Raw genomic sequence first — 16,987 nt, forward strand, 5'->3', positions numbered from 1 at the left:
TCGCGGGCGAATATGGAGAAAAGGTTGTAAGACAAATCGATTCGCCGCAGGTTGATCAGTGTCTGGAACATTCTCTTGCTGTGGGCGGGCATGAACTCCGGCGCCATGGACACGCTGGCCATAGCCAGGTCTTGGACGTTGGGCAGGTGGTCTAGAAACTGGGGCGCCGTGTGGCTCATGTCGTTACCTGACAGCAGGAGCCGCCTGACGCCCGTCAGACCCCGCATGACACCGTAAAAGTTGTTGAAGTTGTTTTTCGACATGTCGAGGTTGGTGATGCCGTCTGCGCCTATGAGTTGATAGTTTCCCGCCATAGGTCCCGATGAAATCAAAGTTTGAATGGTCACTGACCTTAAAGACGGGGAGAAGTATAAAAATATCTGTCCGTCGCTTGTTTTGTTAGGCTGCACAGTTTGAGAATGGTCGGAATCTTTGTGTAAATATTCCATACCGACTTTTGTTCTTAGGGTTTTGTCACGTGGTCTGTAACCTGATGGGCTATGACTGGCGGAAAAAGGCGGGAAAACAGAGCATGACGTAACGCCACCTGTGACCGTGAACACCTCCAGGCTCCTGAACTGGAGGGCGCTCATCAGGGCGACGCCCGTGCCCACGAGGACGTTGTCGGAGAAGTCGAGGGTCCTGAGGCACCGGTTCCAGACGCCCCTGTAGGAGAAGGCGCCCTCCTCGATGATGTAGATGCGGCTGCCGGTCAGCGCGAACTGACCCACGCAGACCTTGAGCGCGTGCTTCATCTTGTCGGCCGTCAAGATGGCGTCCCCGTCCAGCAGACCGGTGAAGCCCACGTGGATGTCATGGTTCACTGACTCCAGCGTCACTGACGTCATGTTCCGGCCCTCGAACGGCTGCAGCAGCGTCAGGGCAGTTTTGACTCCTATAAACACGTAGTACAAGTTCAGCTGCGTCAGTCGCGTCAGCGTCACAAAAGCTGCCCTGCTGACGTTTGTTAGAGTCAGAAACCCCAGCATCTTTAACTCCTCGACCTGGGCCACGTGATCAAAACTGGAGCTGGTGACGTACTTGGCGGCGCCAGTTATCTCCATACGTCGGAGGGAGGTCAGGTTCTGGAAGTCTGCAGGGAACTCAACCGTGTCGCCCACAGTGTTGATGGACAGAGTGGACACGCCACGGACGTGCCGGAGGAAGTCTTCAGGGTAGGAGGTGTCACTGATCTCAGCCGTCTGGAGCAGACGTAGCTCTCTTAGACTTTTGAGCGGCTGGAAAATGTCTGGTGGGTACGATCGAACTGAGAGATGTAATTTGTTCCTTTCTAAATTTAGAATTTCTAGACAACCAAGTCCCACAAAGGCGTTCGGCTGTATCAGTTTAATGTTGTTGTCGCCGATATTCAGGTGACGGAGGGCGTTGAGGTGACCGAACGTTGAGTTGGGCAAGAGGTCGAGTTGGTTGTCCTGTAGCCAGACGATGGTCGCGTTAGCCGGGAACCAGTCAGGACTGACCTCGGTCAGCTGGAGATTGGAGCAGTCGACCGTGACGTCACGCTCGTCTGCCAGCACCGTGCACGGGGAAGGAACCGTCCGTGGTGCACCTAGGTCACGTGGTTCACCTAGGTCACGTGGTTCACCTAGGTCACGTGGTTCACCTAGGTCACGTGGTTCACCTAGGTCACGTGGAGCACCTATGTCACGTGGAGCACCTAGGTCAGTCTGGTGGTCAGCAGATGGTGCTGCTATAGATCTAGTAGCCCGCACAGATCTTGGTAGTTCTATAGATCTAGTAGCCCGCACAGATCTTGGTAGTTCTATAGATCTAGTAGCCCGCACAGATCTTGGTAGTTCTATAGATCTAGTAGCCCGCACAGATCTTGGTAGTTCTATAGATCTAGTAGGCCTAAGAAATCTCTGCCGGGTTTTTCCGATTGGTTTCTCTGCAAGCTGACGGCCGCCGTTGTGATCTCCTCCCTTGTTGAATTCTGGAATGTGTATGTGGTTTCCTTGTGTGGGAAACATTTCTCTACTGTGGTGCGTGTCACGTGGTGACAGCTCCACTCCTACCTGTGTCTTCACCTGCTGCTCCCTGTGGAAAAGCTGGTGTCGCGTCTTCTTCTTGTGTTGATGTTGTGGTACCTGGTGTATGGTGCTGACATGTTGATGTCGTGGTACCTTGTGTATGGTACCGACACGTAGTCCCGTGCCGGTCGTTTTCAAATCTGGGTCAAACTCATCGTCTGCTCCAATACAATCATGCCAGCATTTGATTGTGTTGGGTGGTGTGTCGGGGTGGGGGTGGACATCAGACGCGCCACAAAGTTGCATGAACACTAAACAAGAGAAACACAGTGGAAGAGTTTCCATACCTTCACCCGACACACGGCAAGCCTAGACTAGATTGACAGATAGCAAATACTGTCGACACACCGACAAGTACAGAGCAGAAACTGGTCAACTGTTATCTCATTTCTTTATAGCTGCTGTCTGTCGAACTGGTGTACTCGGGAGGCTTGTTCTGATTGGCGGGTTATAAATAGTTACACACCAGAGTTATGTCATCCACACTTAAAAGTTTTATTCCCCACTAGATTGGAGTGTCTTAGATGGCTGTTTTATGCTCCATGCGAGACTTCCTGGAAAGTTGTAGGAGAAAACCGTTCACCTCAAGACGTGTAGGGCCAAACATGGCGGGGGTAGGGTAGACAGGCGGGGGAGGGGGAAGGTAGACAGGCCCGGGGAAGGGGTAGGGTTGACAGGCCCGGGGGAGGGGTAGGGTTGACAGGCCCGGGGGAGGGGTAGGGTAAACAGGCCCGGGGGAGGGGTAGGGTAGACAGGCCCGGGGGAGGGGTAGGGTTGACAGGCCCGGGGGAGGGGTAGGGTAGACAGGCCCGTGGGGTAGGGTAGACAGGCCCGGGGGAGGGGTAGGGTAGACAGGTCCGGGGAAGGGGTAGGGTTGACAGGCCCGGGGGAGGGGTAGGGTTGACAGGCCCGGGGGAGGGGTAGGGTAGACAGGCCCGTGGGGTAGGGTAGACAGGCCCGGGGAAGGGGTAGGGTAGACAGGCCCGTGGGGTAGGATAGACAGGCCCGGGGGAGGGGTAGGGTAGACAGGCACGTGGGGTAGGGTAGACAGGCCCGTGGGGTAGGGTAAACAGGCCCGGGGGAGGGGTAGACAGCCCCGGGGGGGGGGGGGGGTAGGGTAGACAGGCTGGGGGTATGACAGCAAGACAGGCTGTGAGGGCAGACATGCCTGGGTGCGGCATACAGACGAGGGTAGGGCATAGAGATTTGATAGGGTAAGGGGTCGTCCATAAATGACGTCACACACGTAGGGGGGAGGGGGGTCCGTAATTTTGTGACGGTGTGTGATGAGGGGGGAGGGGGGGTGTCTGATGGTGGGACGTCACACTTTTGCATTATAAAACAGCAATGTTAGAAAACGAATTTTAGACGTTATTTCGCGTTTTAGAAAACTGTTTTAATAAATTGTAATAGGAATTGATTAAAATACTCTATGTTGACAGAGATTTTGGAAAAATATCGATGTTCTAAGAAAAATTCAACTGCAATTTTGAGGGGGGTTGTAGACTGAGGTGTGACCAGAGTTTCTTCCAGGCATCTCTTCGGGGGAAGCCCCCCCCCCCCCCCCCCCCCGAAAAAATAATTCTACCGCCCCCCCCCCCCCGAACGAAATGAAATTTATATAGAAAATATATACTTTTAACAGTGTCCGCCCCCCCCCCCCGAAAATTTCAAGTGACCCCCCCCCCCCGGAGAAAAAAGTCTGGAAGAAACACTGGGTGTGACGTCATTCTAGGGGGGGGGGGAGTCTGGCTTTTTGTGACGATGTGTGACGGAAGGGAGGGAGGGGGGAGGTAAAAATCGTAAATAAAAAGCGTGACGTCATTTATGGATGACCCCTTAGGCCGTAGACAGATGTATGATTAGCAAGACGGTTTTGTGGTAACTAAATTCATTTAAAATTCAAATGTCTGAGTCTTCCAAAAATGACAACCCTAAAAAAATAACCAGTGAAAGCTTTTCAATGTTTGGTGTAATCAATGTCCACAATAGACTCTTCTAAAAATAGGTGTGTTTGTTTGAAAATATTATTTAACGATCGGGTTGCCTATAGTGTTAGGAAGTCGGAAATTTTACATTTTAGCTTAGCACTTTGGCAGAATTTGGGATGGTTTATCGGTTAAGTATATGGTTAGTGTTGACCGAATAAGTAAAAATAGTATTTGGTTTACTACCATTCACGTGACACCTATTTTTAAAGCTTGTATTGAATATGATCGGGTTCAAGTGTAACGTAAACTTTGGTTTTTCTTCTCTACTCAATGTGCCAAGCCTTATGGAAGATCCGGGAAGGGACAGAACTCCCCAAACTTTGGCTGTGATTTATTTTACAATCTACAGATAGACATGGAGCAAGACGATTTTTACAAGCTTTTATTTAACTCACTTCCTCTGTCGTCAGTCTGTCGACAGTCTGTCTAGACGGAAACGCAGGAGTGAAAATTCGGACAGTTCTACTTGACCGACACGATTCACAGTTGGCACGTGGGTCAAGACATGAAGACAATGCAATCTGAAACTAAATTTGACTTAATTGGATGCCTAATTGATTTTTTATGAATTAATTAAAATTTGGACCGAATTAGTAGGCATGTCTAGCCAACCACACCACACGCGTCATCAATAGCTGCGCCATCACGACCACGTAATGGCTGCGTTCAAAAACCATTGCGCGCCTACTGAACGTGATGTTCAGTAGGCGAGCAATGGTTTTTAGTCATGTAACTCTATTGTAAATAAACATGTAAAGTACTGAAAAAAAATTCATAAAAAAACGTTTTAATAACAAGCTTTTATGTAATGATGCACTAAAAAGTAGAAAATAAATTATAGACTACTATTTAAATAACTATAAAGAAAAGCGTGGGTGTCTTCTTTAACATTAGTAAAGGTATCCAATAGATACTAAAGTGACCCACGCTTTTCTTTATAGTTATTTAAATAGTAGTCTATAATTTATTTTCTACTTTTTAGTGCATCATTACATAAAAGCTTGTTATTAAAACGTTTTTTATGAATTTTTTTTACAAGCTTTTATTTAACTCACTTCCTCTGTCTGTCGTAAGTCTGTCTTGACGGAAACGCAGGAGTGAAAATTCGGACAGTTCTACTTGACCGACACGATTCACAGTTGGCACGTGGGTCAAGACATGAAGACAATGCAATCTGAAACTAAATTTGACTTAATTGGATGCCTAATTGATTTTTTATGAATTAATTAAAATTTGGACCGAATTAGTAGGCATGTCTAGCCAACCACACCACACGCGTCATCAATAGCTGCGCCATCACGACCACGTAATGGCTGCGTTCAAAAACCATTGCGCGCCTACTGAACGTGATATTCAGTAGGCGCGCAATGGTTTTTAGTCATGTAACTCTATTGTAGATAAAACATGTAAAGTACTGAAAAAAAATTCATAAAAAAACGTTTTAATAACAAGCTTTTATGTAATGATGCACTAAAAAGTAGAAAATAAATTATAGACTACTATTTAAATAACTATAAAGAAAAGCGTGGGTGTCTTCCTTAACATTAGTAAAGGTATCCAATAGATACTAAAGTGACCCACGCTTTTCTTTATAGTTATTTAAATAGTAGTCTATAATTTATTTTCTACTTTTTAGTGCATCATTACATAAAAGCTTGTTATTAAAACGTTTTTTTATGAATTTTTTTATCAATTTTATGACGTCCTGTTAAATGACTTTCTTCTAACTATGAATTTCGTCATAGAAATATCCCACTTTGACTTCCTGATCAGCCATGGGTGACCGACTTTGTGCCTAATGTTTACCCTACGCTAGGCATTAGCCTATCCTTCATCTAAAGCTAACATTGAACCTTAAGAGAAAGACAGTCATGTTTTATCCTGCAGGCACAAAAAATACTAGATAATGCGCTGAAGATCTAACTCAGCAGCTTGTCTTTAAGTGTGGTGATATTCGTGGCGTCATGATACTTATCAGTAGCGTAGCGGGGGGGGGGGGGACATATGTCCCCGGGCGCCGACCTTAGGGGGCGCCAAAATGGGTTGGAAAAATAAATTGAAAGGTTGAGGGGGGTGCAAATCGAAAGTTTGAAGGGGGTGCAAATCGAAATCTCGACGGGGGGGGGGGTGCAAATCGAAAAGTTTGTCCCTGGCCGCCGGGAAGGGTCGCTACGCCTCTGATACTTATCACGGACAAGGCCGACTGAGGAGAAGCCTACCAAGGAAAAGCCTACCGCAAAAAAACATGCAAGCACAATGATGTGCCTAAATATATTTTACAATTTTTACTTTTTATTGTTATAAACCATAATACTTAATGATATTATGGCATTGATGTGTTTATGACTTTATGGTTTTTATGACCTGAAGATATTTGTGATGTCATGCTATTAGCTACGTGATTATATTGTGGCATCGATGTGTTTATTACGTCATATTTGCGATATCATGACATTTGTGACATCATGACAATTGTGATGGCATGATGTGTTACTGTACCATGATATATGTGACGTCATTATTTGTGTGATGTCATTCTATTCATGACATCATATTTGTGACATCGTGATATCTGTGACGTCATGATATCTGTGACACTGATGTACTCTTAACGTGGAAGCTCTCATGCTCTTGTATCTTTGACCCTCAGGTTCCCACGTGACCAAGAAACTCTTCCAGACCACTTCTACTTCGCTGACTATGAGAGACACAACGCTGAGATAGCGGCTTTTCACCTCGACATGTTAGTCAGTTTTAATTTAGTCATTCATCTTTAGCCCCTCATCTTTAGTCATTTTCACTTCAGTTATTCATATTTAGTCATTTAGACTCAAATCATTCATCTTTAGCCATAGCCCATTTTATCTATTATCTTTAGTTATGTCTTGTGGAAGTCTTTAAGATAATAAATGTGGAACAGACAAAGTTGTCTTCCAAGAATTCCCTCTCGTTGATATTTTACTTTTCGAGCAATACTGATTTCCCTCCCTATGAAAGGGAATATATTTTCTATAAGTGAGCGCCTAGCAAGTAGCTTTAATTTAAATTAAATTAAATTATATTTTTACGTCTTAGTGCATTTTTTCATTTTTTTGTGATTTTAACAAAACCCATTTTCCTTTAAAAAAAAATTTTTTGTGAGATTTGTTGGCTTGGTAACAATGTCATCACCAAAGTTTTCTTTTTGTCGATCAAAACAAGTAAAATTATTAGACCTATAGGAATACATGAAGAAAAAAGTGCTAGTGGAATAGCTTCATTTGATAAGTTTACTGTCCCCTTGTTTGCAATAGATCAGTCCACTACATGCAAAGTTAGGAGAGCCGATACAGCTGTAGGGAGATTAACTACTCACTGATTGCTTCCCTTTACTTTACTTTATTGCTACCTGGGGAAATAACTCTCACGTATTTCACGAACTATAACTCACGAAATGTACAGGAACAATAACTCCCACCAGACCAACTCTATCTGTCTAACTGGGCTGGGCGCAGTGGGAGACTTTGACTTTGTACAAGTGTCAGACTGCTGAATTTTTATGGTTTCAATTTAGCAGACGTGTGGTATTAACTTTTATTTAATCTCGTCCCTCAGGGTTTTGGGATTTCATCGGGTGCCCCCAACCATCGGTCGCAGCCTCAATGTGAGTCATGACCTACACAGACTGGCCAATCACAAACTGGCAAAAACCTTTTTTATATCTCCAGGTTAGTTGATTTCCTTTCACCAGATAAATTTCGATATTTATTTCTAGGTGTGAATATTACAACTTGACATGATTAAATCTTTATATATTTGTGTTTATATACATATGTATATAGGTATAAATACACATAATATATATTATACCTATATAAATATATAAACATGTATATAAACCGTTCGATGACAAATGAATTCAAGAAACATCTCAGACAAAATATCTTGGACAAAATTGTATGAGATCGATTGTCCATCGTATCATTTGTCCTGGTATCTTTTGTCATTGAGATCATTTGTCCTGTCACCATATGGCATATAAACATATAGGTACATACATATACACAGAGGCGTTGCTAGGCGGGGGGAGGGGTGCTGACTGCACAGGGTGACACCATTTAGGGGGTTGCCACCAAGTCAACAGAATAGCAAAATATATATATATAATAAATATGCTTTTTGCCAGTTTAATTAATGTTAATTAGAGGTAAAAAGTATTTTACGACAAATTGACGATCCTGACAATGGGGGGGGGGGGGGGACACCATGAACTAAACATGCAAATAGAAAACAATGTTACATCCAGCTGTATTAATAAAAAACTATAGATAAATATCGTTAGTAATAACTGTGAACACTTTAAAGCTATTACCAGGGCGGGGAGATGATTTATAGGTGGATTAAAATAATGTGTGCACAAATTGACACCATTTGGCAAAGTCAGAGGGAGGTGTCACCAATTGCAACTGTATATATAGGCCTATATAAATGTTTTTGTATATATGTGTATATATATATATATATATATATATATATATATATATATATATATATATATGTGTGTGTGTGTGTGTTTAACATATAAATGTGTATATATATAAATGTGTATATAGCTTCTGTTTAACTAGTTCCACCACTGTTAAAATATGTCCCTCTCTGTCAGCTGGTAACTGGTGCTTCCATGGCTCCTGCTCCTACTACTGCGACTCATCTCACCCCATCTGTGGCCATCCCATGATGCTGGAGGGATCTCTGGCCGCCTTCCTGCCACCAATACAGATGGCCAAGAGAAAAACTTGGAGAAATCCCTGGAAGAGATCCTACAGTAAACATAGAAAGGTAGCCACAGAAAGGTAGCAGGGTAGCCACCCATGTAGCAGGGTAGCCACATATGTAGCAGGGTAGCCACATATGTAGCAGGGTAGCCACATAAGAAGCAGGGTAAACACACATGTAGCAGAGTAGCCACACATGTAGCAGAGTAGCCACACATGTAGCGGGGTAGCCATGCATGTAGCAGGGTAGCCACGCATGTAGCAGGGTAGCCACGCATGTAGCAGGGTAGCCACCCATGTAGCAGGGTAGCCACCCATGTAGCAGGGTAGCCATGCATGTAGCATGGTAGCCACAGTAGAATATGTCAGTAAATCTATTTAACGAAGTGTCTGTTGAAAAAACTTAAAGCCATTTAAATGCATCAAACTCTTGTGTATTGGGAAAACATTTTCTGATGAATTTGAAAAGCTATTATCATGAAAATAGAATAACTACAAATATAATGTAAAATATAGCGTTAAAGCTCAAAATGTTTCCAGCACAAAATGGAGTTAAAAGTGATGTATGTAACATATTTTATGTCCAGGCCTACTGGGAGGTGTACGATGGATGTATGTAACATATTTTATGTCCAGGCCTACTGGGAGGTGTACGATGGATGTATGTAACATATTTTATGTCCAGGCTTACTGGGAGGTGTACGATGGATGTATGTAACATATTTTATGTCCAGGCTTACTGGGAGGTGTACGATGGATGTATGTAACATATTTTATGTCCAGGCCTACTGGGAGGTGTACGATGGATGTATGTAACATATTTTATGTCCAGGCTTACTGGGAGGTGTACGATGGATGTATGTAACATATTTTATGTCCAGGCTTACTGGGAGGTGTACGATGGATGTATGTAACATATTTTATGTCCAGGCTTACTGGGAGGTGTACGATGGATGTATGTAACATATTTTATGTCCAGGCTTACTGGGAGGTGTACGATGGATGTATGTAACATATTTTATGTCCAGGCTTACTGGGAGGTGTACGATGGATGTATGTAACATATTTTATGTCCAGGCTTACTGGGAGGTGTACGATGGATGTATGTAACATATTTTATGTCCAGGCTTACTGGGAGGTGTACGATGGATGTATGTAACATATTTTATGTCCAGGCTTACTGGGAGGTGTACGATGGATGTATGTAACATATTTTATGTCCAGGCTTACTGGGAGGTGTACGATGGATGTATGTAACATATTTTATGTCCAGGCTTACTGGGAGGTGTACGATGGATGTATGTAACATATTTTATGTCCAGGCTTACTGGGAGGTGTACGATGGATGTATGTAACATATTTTATGTCCAGGCCTACTGGGAGGTGTACGATGGATGTATGTAACATATTTTATGTCCAGGCTTACTGGGAGGTGTACGATGGATGTATGTAACATATTTTATGTCCAGGCTTACTGGGAGGTGTACGATGGATGTATGTAACATATTTTATGTCCAGGCTTACTGGGAGGTGTACGATGGATGTATGTAACATATTTTATGTCCAGGCTTACTGGGAGGTGTACGATGGATGTATGTAACATATTTTATGTCCAGGCTTACTGGGAGGTGTACGATGGATGTATGTAACATATTTTATGTCCAGGCTTACTGGGAGGTGTACGATGGATGTATGTAACATATTTTATGTCCAGGCCTACTGGGAGGTGTACGATGGATGTATGTAACATATTTTATGTCCAGGCTTACTGGGAGGTGTACGATGGATGTATGTAACATATTTTATGTCCAGGCTTACTGGGAGGTGTACGATGGATGTATGTAACATATTTTATGTCCAGGCTTACTGGGAGGTGTACGATGGATGTATGTAACATATTTTATGTCCAGGCTTACTGGGAGGTGTACGATGGATGTATGTAACATATTTTATGTCCAGGCTTACTGGGAGGTGTACGATGGATGTATGTAACATATTTTATGTCCAGGCTTACTGGGAGGTGTACGATGGATGTATGTAACATATTTTATGTCCAGGCTTACTGGGAGGTGTACGATGGATGTATGTAACATATTTTATGTCCAGGCCTACTGGGAGGTGTACGATGGATGTATGTAACATATTTTATGTCCAGGCTTACTGGGAGGTGTACGATGGATGTATGTAACATATTTTATGTCCAGGCTTACTGGGAGGTGTACGATGGATGTATGTAACATATTTTATGTCCAGGCCTACTGGGAGGTGTACGATGGATGTATGTAACATATTTTATGTCCAGGCTTACTGGGAGGTGTACGATGGATGTATGTAACATATTTTATGTCCAGGCTTACTGGGAGGTGTACGATGGATGTATGTAACATATTTTATGTCCAGGCTTACTGGGAGGTGTACGATGGATGTATGTAACATATTTTATGTCCAGGCCTACTGGGAGGTGTACGATGGATGTATGTAACATATTTTATGTCCAGGCTTACTGGGAGGTGTACGATGGATGTATGTAACATATTTTATGTCCAGGCCTACTGGGAGGTGTACGATGGATGTATGTAACATATTTTATGTCCAGGCTTACTGGGAGGTGTACGATGGATGTATGTAACATATTTTATGTCCAGGCTTACTGGGAGGTGTACGATGGATGTATGTAACATATTTTATGTCCAGGCTTACTGGGAGGTGTACGATGGATGTATGTAACATATTTTATGTCCAGGCCTACTGGGAGGTGTACGATGGATGTATGTAACATATTTTATGTCCAGGCCTACTGGGAGGTGTACGATGGATGTATGTAACATATTTTATGTCCAGGCTTACTGGGAGGTGTACGATGGATGTATGTAACATATTTTATGTCCAGGCCTACTGGGAGGTGTACGATGGATGTATGTAACATATTTTATGTCCAGGCTTACTGGGAGGTGTACGATGGATGTATGTAACATATTTTATGTCCAGGCCTACTGGGAGGTGTACGATGGATGTATGTAACATATTTTATGTCCAGGCCTACTGGGAGGTGTACGATGGATGTATGTAACATATTTTATGTCCAGGCCTACTGGGAGGTGTACGATGGATGTATGTAACATATTTTATGTCCAGGCCTACTGGGAGGTGTACGATGGATGTATGTAACATATTTTATGTCCAGGCCTACTGGGAGGTGTACGATGGATGTATGTAACATATTTTATGTCCAGGCCTACTGGGAGGTGTACGATGGATGTATGTAACATATTTTATGTCCAGGCCTACTGGGAGGTGTACGATGGATGTATGTAACATATTTTATGTCCAGGCTTACTGGGAGGTGTACGATGGATGTATGTAACATATTTTATGTCCAGGCCTACTGGGAGGTGTACGATGGATGTATGTAACATATTTTATGTCCAGGCTTACTGGGAGGTGTACGATGGATGTATGTAACATATTTTATGTCCAGGCTTACTGGGAGGTGTACGATGGATGTATGTAACATATTTTATGTCCAGGCTTACTGGGAGGTGTACGATGTATGTATGTAACATATTTTATGTCCAGGCCTACTGGGAGGTGTACGATGGATGTATGTAACATATTTTATGTCCAGGCTTACTGGGAGGTGTACGATGGATGTATGTAACATATTTTATGTCCAGGCTTACTGGGAGGTGTACGATGACCTGTGTGACAAGGTGAGGGACAAACACCCGTACAATGAAAGCCGTAGACTAGCAGACGTAATGGACATGGCTGTCTTTGATTTTCTAACTGGTAAAACTTTCCTCTGGTCTATTAATATAACAGCATATTGTAAGAAAAACTCTTTAACAAAAACTTTAATCATGTATTTCATTTAATCATTTGCATATTATTGTTACATCTGTGTTAGGTATCGGAGCCATTATGTTTTAATTTTTGCAGGTAACTTAGACAGACATCACTACGAAACATTCCAAGCTTTTGGCAACGACACGTTCTTGCTTCACCTGGATAATGGCAGGGCGTAAGTCATTACTTTTTTAATTATCTTCCAAATGATTACTTATGTAATGAAATTATTATTTTTGTAATTATTTGATGACTTATGTAATCACATTTTAAAGATACCTCTTCTGTCAATTGAAGTTAGACATTTCACAATCTTATCAAAGTATTTAGGTAGGCATACATTATCACCTTGAAAGAACCCAAGCAGAGTTTCTTCCAGGCATTCCCCCCCCCCTGGAAAATGTAGACAGCCCCCCCTCCCTCTCCCCCCCACCCTGAAAATATTAAGTGCTCCCCTGGAGAAAAAAGTCTGGAAGAAACACTGAACCCAAGTATGGCAGTAACTTCAATATCAACTCAGCTGGTAGAGTGTGTCCTTAATATTTAACACATTTACAACCTGTTTTCTAAACCTTGCACCACTTATACTGTTTTTATTCCAGGTTTGGGAAATCCAAGTACGACTGTATATCCTGACATTTTCTCTTTTATTCCAGGTTTGGGAAATCCAAGTACGACTGTATATCCTGCATCGCACCAGTGCGCCAGTGCTGCATGATCCGTCTGTCCACCCTCTCCAAGCTAATCAAGCTCTACTCTGGTCCAGACAGCTTAAGCCAGATTATGAGATTATCATTACATTCTGACCCGCTGGACCCGGTCCTATGGGAACCCCACCTAGATGCCCTGGACAGGCGGGTCAGTAAAGTCTTGCATATGGTCAACAACTGTATCAAAGATGGACGTCAGTGGAATGATGTTATAATTGATGACGGCATCACGTAACAAAATTTGTCATTGGCAGTTTGTGAGCACAAACCACTGATGTCATGACATCACTATTTTGTCCGTACAAACCACTGACGTCATGATGTAACCACTTTGTCAGCATGAGCCTTTGTTCATTGTGATGCTAACAAATATTCCAAGGTTGTGATGTCATCATAAACCAATGATATATCACCACAAACAACTCACCTGATGTCACCACAAACTAGTGGTGATTTACCACAATTTTGCTTTTTAAACAATTCATAAATTCTTGGGCTTAAGGCAACTCTAAACCTAAGTAATGTTTCTGTAACTAAACTTGTTGAACTATTAATTTTGCATAATTATGTTTTGATTTTTAAAGTTTTTATTACTTGTGGTTTGATGAAGAAATATTTTTATGTCCATAGAATCTTTAAGCTGCAACTCTGCCTGTAGAGAAACAAAAATGTTTTTAACTCTACAAATATTGCAACTATTTGCAACTATGAATCTCCTCTTGGATTATTTAATCTATTAATTAATTGATTAAGGGTTTTACTTATTTTTATTATTTTATTTCCTGTTGAACCTGATTTGAACAGTTCTCAACCCTTATTGAATGTTGAAGCTTGAAATCTTGAAGTGTTAAGATGGTGTTTGGAGTCTCCTGCCACCTAGACACTGGCACGCCTCCACTTTGTTTGCTTGAAGTCTGTACACCATGTTTTGGTTGGGTAGGTCAGTCATGTGACCCCATGTTTTGGTTGGGTAGGTCAGTCATGTGACTCCATGTTTTGGTTGGGTAGGCCAGTCATGTGACCCCATGTTTTGGTTGGGTAGGTCAGTCATGTGACCCCATGTTTTGGTTGGGTAGGTCAGTCATGTGACTCCATGTTTTGGTTGGGTAGGCCAGTCATGTGACCCCATGTTTTGGTTGGGTAGGTCAGTCATGTGACCCCATGTTTTGGTTGGGTAGGTCAGTCATGTGACCCCATGTTTTGTTTGGGTAGGTCAGTCATGTGACCACATGGTGTTGTGACTTCAGACATCTTGTACTGAGGAGTGTCTCTTGTACAAAACTTCGTTACAATGTTTCTTTCTTGTTAAACTTATCAAATATTCTTGGCTGCAAAACTTTCCAGAAAAATGATCTTACAGAATAATCTTCAAACATTCCATTCAATATTGCATGTTGTCAAAATGGATTCTGTATTCCACAAAAAAATGATTTTTCAGTGTTGTTCAGCTGTAAGAGTTAGCAGTTAAGGCAATAATTAATGACTTTAAAATCCAAACTTAATCTCCATCCATACAGATGTATTTGATTTTGTTATTTAAATTTGTTTTCACCAATTGTTGTGACAGAACTTTTTTCTATTTTAATGTGAAGTTTTAAATTGTCTAGTTTATCCAAGGTTAGCACCAAATATAAACCTATTATTATAATTTGACTGTTATTTGCATCATTATTTTAAATATGATACAAAAAATTCTTTTAAAACATTCTTTTAAAAAATTATGAACATATAACAGATTTCAAAATAATTAATCACGAGAAAGAAGAATAATGTTATTTTGTTCTCTATGTAAAAAAAATGTATCCATGGTAAAAATTAATAGGTGAAAAAATATTTCAACAAATGAATGTTTTTTAATTACCAAAGTGTTATAATTTGATATGGCTTGTGTTTGTTGAACTGATCACAGTGTTGTGCCTTGTGTCCCTGCTAGCATTACTTGGTTGCTGGTCATTTACTGGTCAGACACTACTTGATATACTTCTTCTAGTTAGCATATCTTATGGGTCGTAGCCAGTCCATTGGTAAATCTATAACGATCAACTAAATATATTTCATATCTTCACCATCATCATCATCTGTATCTGAAGCCCATTATATATACTAAAAATTTGAATAATGACACATTATATCTGAGAGTGAGGGTCTAATTCTTTTCAAAACACTTCTAAAGTAAAGATGGATGGGCAGTGTGCCGATTATACATCAGCCAAGGTCATCATACTTATGAACTCTACTAAAAATGTGATTGCCCATGGAAAGTTAAGTACCCTTTCAAACCTAACCATCCATGGTACAGGTTAATTAGAATTTAACTTTTTAGTGACCTCGGCATATGAAAGGATAGTGTGGTCCGTGCTGTGCCCAGCCACCTTTACTTAATCAAACGTGAGTCAGGTACCCAGCAGAGCTTGGTGGACCAGGACATCCAGGAGACTCACAAGACTTTTGGGTGAGCAGTGGAGTGCTCTACCATTTGACCAAATGACCCAAAGTCTTAGTTGTAATTTGAGAAAAATCTTATGGTGATCTTATAATAAATAATGATGTGGAAGTCTTAAAAAATGAATCACCTTACTTTGAATGTTGATTTTTGTCACCTTTGTACTGTGATAAGTCTCTTGTGTTATTTATAGCAACTCTACAAACTGTACTTCTAAAATAATTAACTTGTATATTATAAACTTGTCTCATATTTTAATATTCAGTTCAGTTATATTTTTTGTCTGATGTTAAAATTGGTAGGTCTGTGCCTGGTTGGATGTCAGTGAAAAATGTATGTGTACATTAACTGGCCAAATACAAGCAATTGTACATTTTCCTGGATCTGTAATGGTCTTTAACATATCGGTTTTACACAAGAAAAACCTCATTCATACAAAAAGTTGTTGCGTACAAATGTGTTCAGTTATGGCTAGATGAATGTGATGGTACTGCTGTTTGTAAATATGCTTTTAATAACTCTATGTCCTTTCAGCAATGATACTCATTGTCCGGTACATTCTGTTCTAGTTTTTAATGTCATGTCCATTCTGTTCTAGTTTTAAATGTCAGGTCCATTCTGTTCTAGTTTTTAATGTCAGGTTCATTTGATTCTAGTTTTTAATGTCCGGTCCATTCTGTTCTAGTTTTTAATGTCAGGTCCATTCTGTTCTAGATTTTAATGTCATGTCCATTCGGTTCTAGTTTTAAATGTTATGTCCCTTCAGGTCCAGTTTTGAATATCATGTCTGTTCAGCTTTTTATTTTAAAAATCATCCAATCAGCTTTGTCCATTCAATCTAGCTTCGAATGTCATGTGATTTCAGCTTTTTCTCTTTTGAATGTCATCTCCATTCAGTGCTTTTTTTTCTTGAATGGGTTTGTATGGAATCAAATTTTTTATATTTAATTTGTTTAATGGGTTTGACATTTTCTAATTTCACTACAACATTAAAAAAATCACATAAAAACCTAATTTTTTGAACCCACAGCTTATACCCAAACAATTTGCAAGATTACCAAATAGTGGTTAACTTTAATTTAGGATCAGGGTAGATTTTAAAAATTTACACCAACTTTGTCATCATCAAAATTTAATTTCAAATATAAATCAGTAATTTTTTTTTTAGTTTATAGGTCTTTGATGTAGTTAC

General features: G+C 41.1%; 1 protein-coding gene across 3 annotated transcripts in view; it reads left to right on the forward strand.

Moving 5' to 3' along the window:
- LOC131949662 (extracellular serine/threonine protein CG31145) overlaps positions 1-16,987 on the forward strand; it is a 77,946-nt gene extending 60,959 nt beyond the window's left edge. For all 3 annotated transcript variants that reach the window (XM_059311513.1, XM_059311515.1, XM_059311514.1), the window contains exons 6-11: positions 6,693-6,785; positions 7,637-7,749; positions 8,685-8,860; positions 12,471-12,585; positions 12,736-12,817; positions 13,299-16,987. In XM_059311513.1, the coding sequence (XP_059167496.1) occupies positions 6,693-6,785; positions 7,637-7,749; positions 8,685-8,860; positions 12,471-12,585; positions 12,736-12,817; positions 13,299-13,587 (868 nt within the window). In that variant the 3' untranslated portion in view covers positions 13,588-16,987. The remainder of the gene's footprint in view (positions 1-6,692; positions 6,786-7,636; positions 7,750-8,684; positions 8,861-12,470; positions 12,586-12,735; positions 12,818-13,298) is intronic.

Source organism: Physella acuta, unplaced genomic scaffold (genome assembly GCF_028476545.2).
Source record: "Physella acuta isolate Inbredline_101_S28 unplaced genomic scaffold, ASM2847654v3 ptg000709l, whole genome shotgun sequence".
In the NCBI taxonomy this organism is placed as follows: Eukaryota; Metazoa; Mollusca; class Gastropoda; family Physidae; genus Physella; species Physella acuta.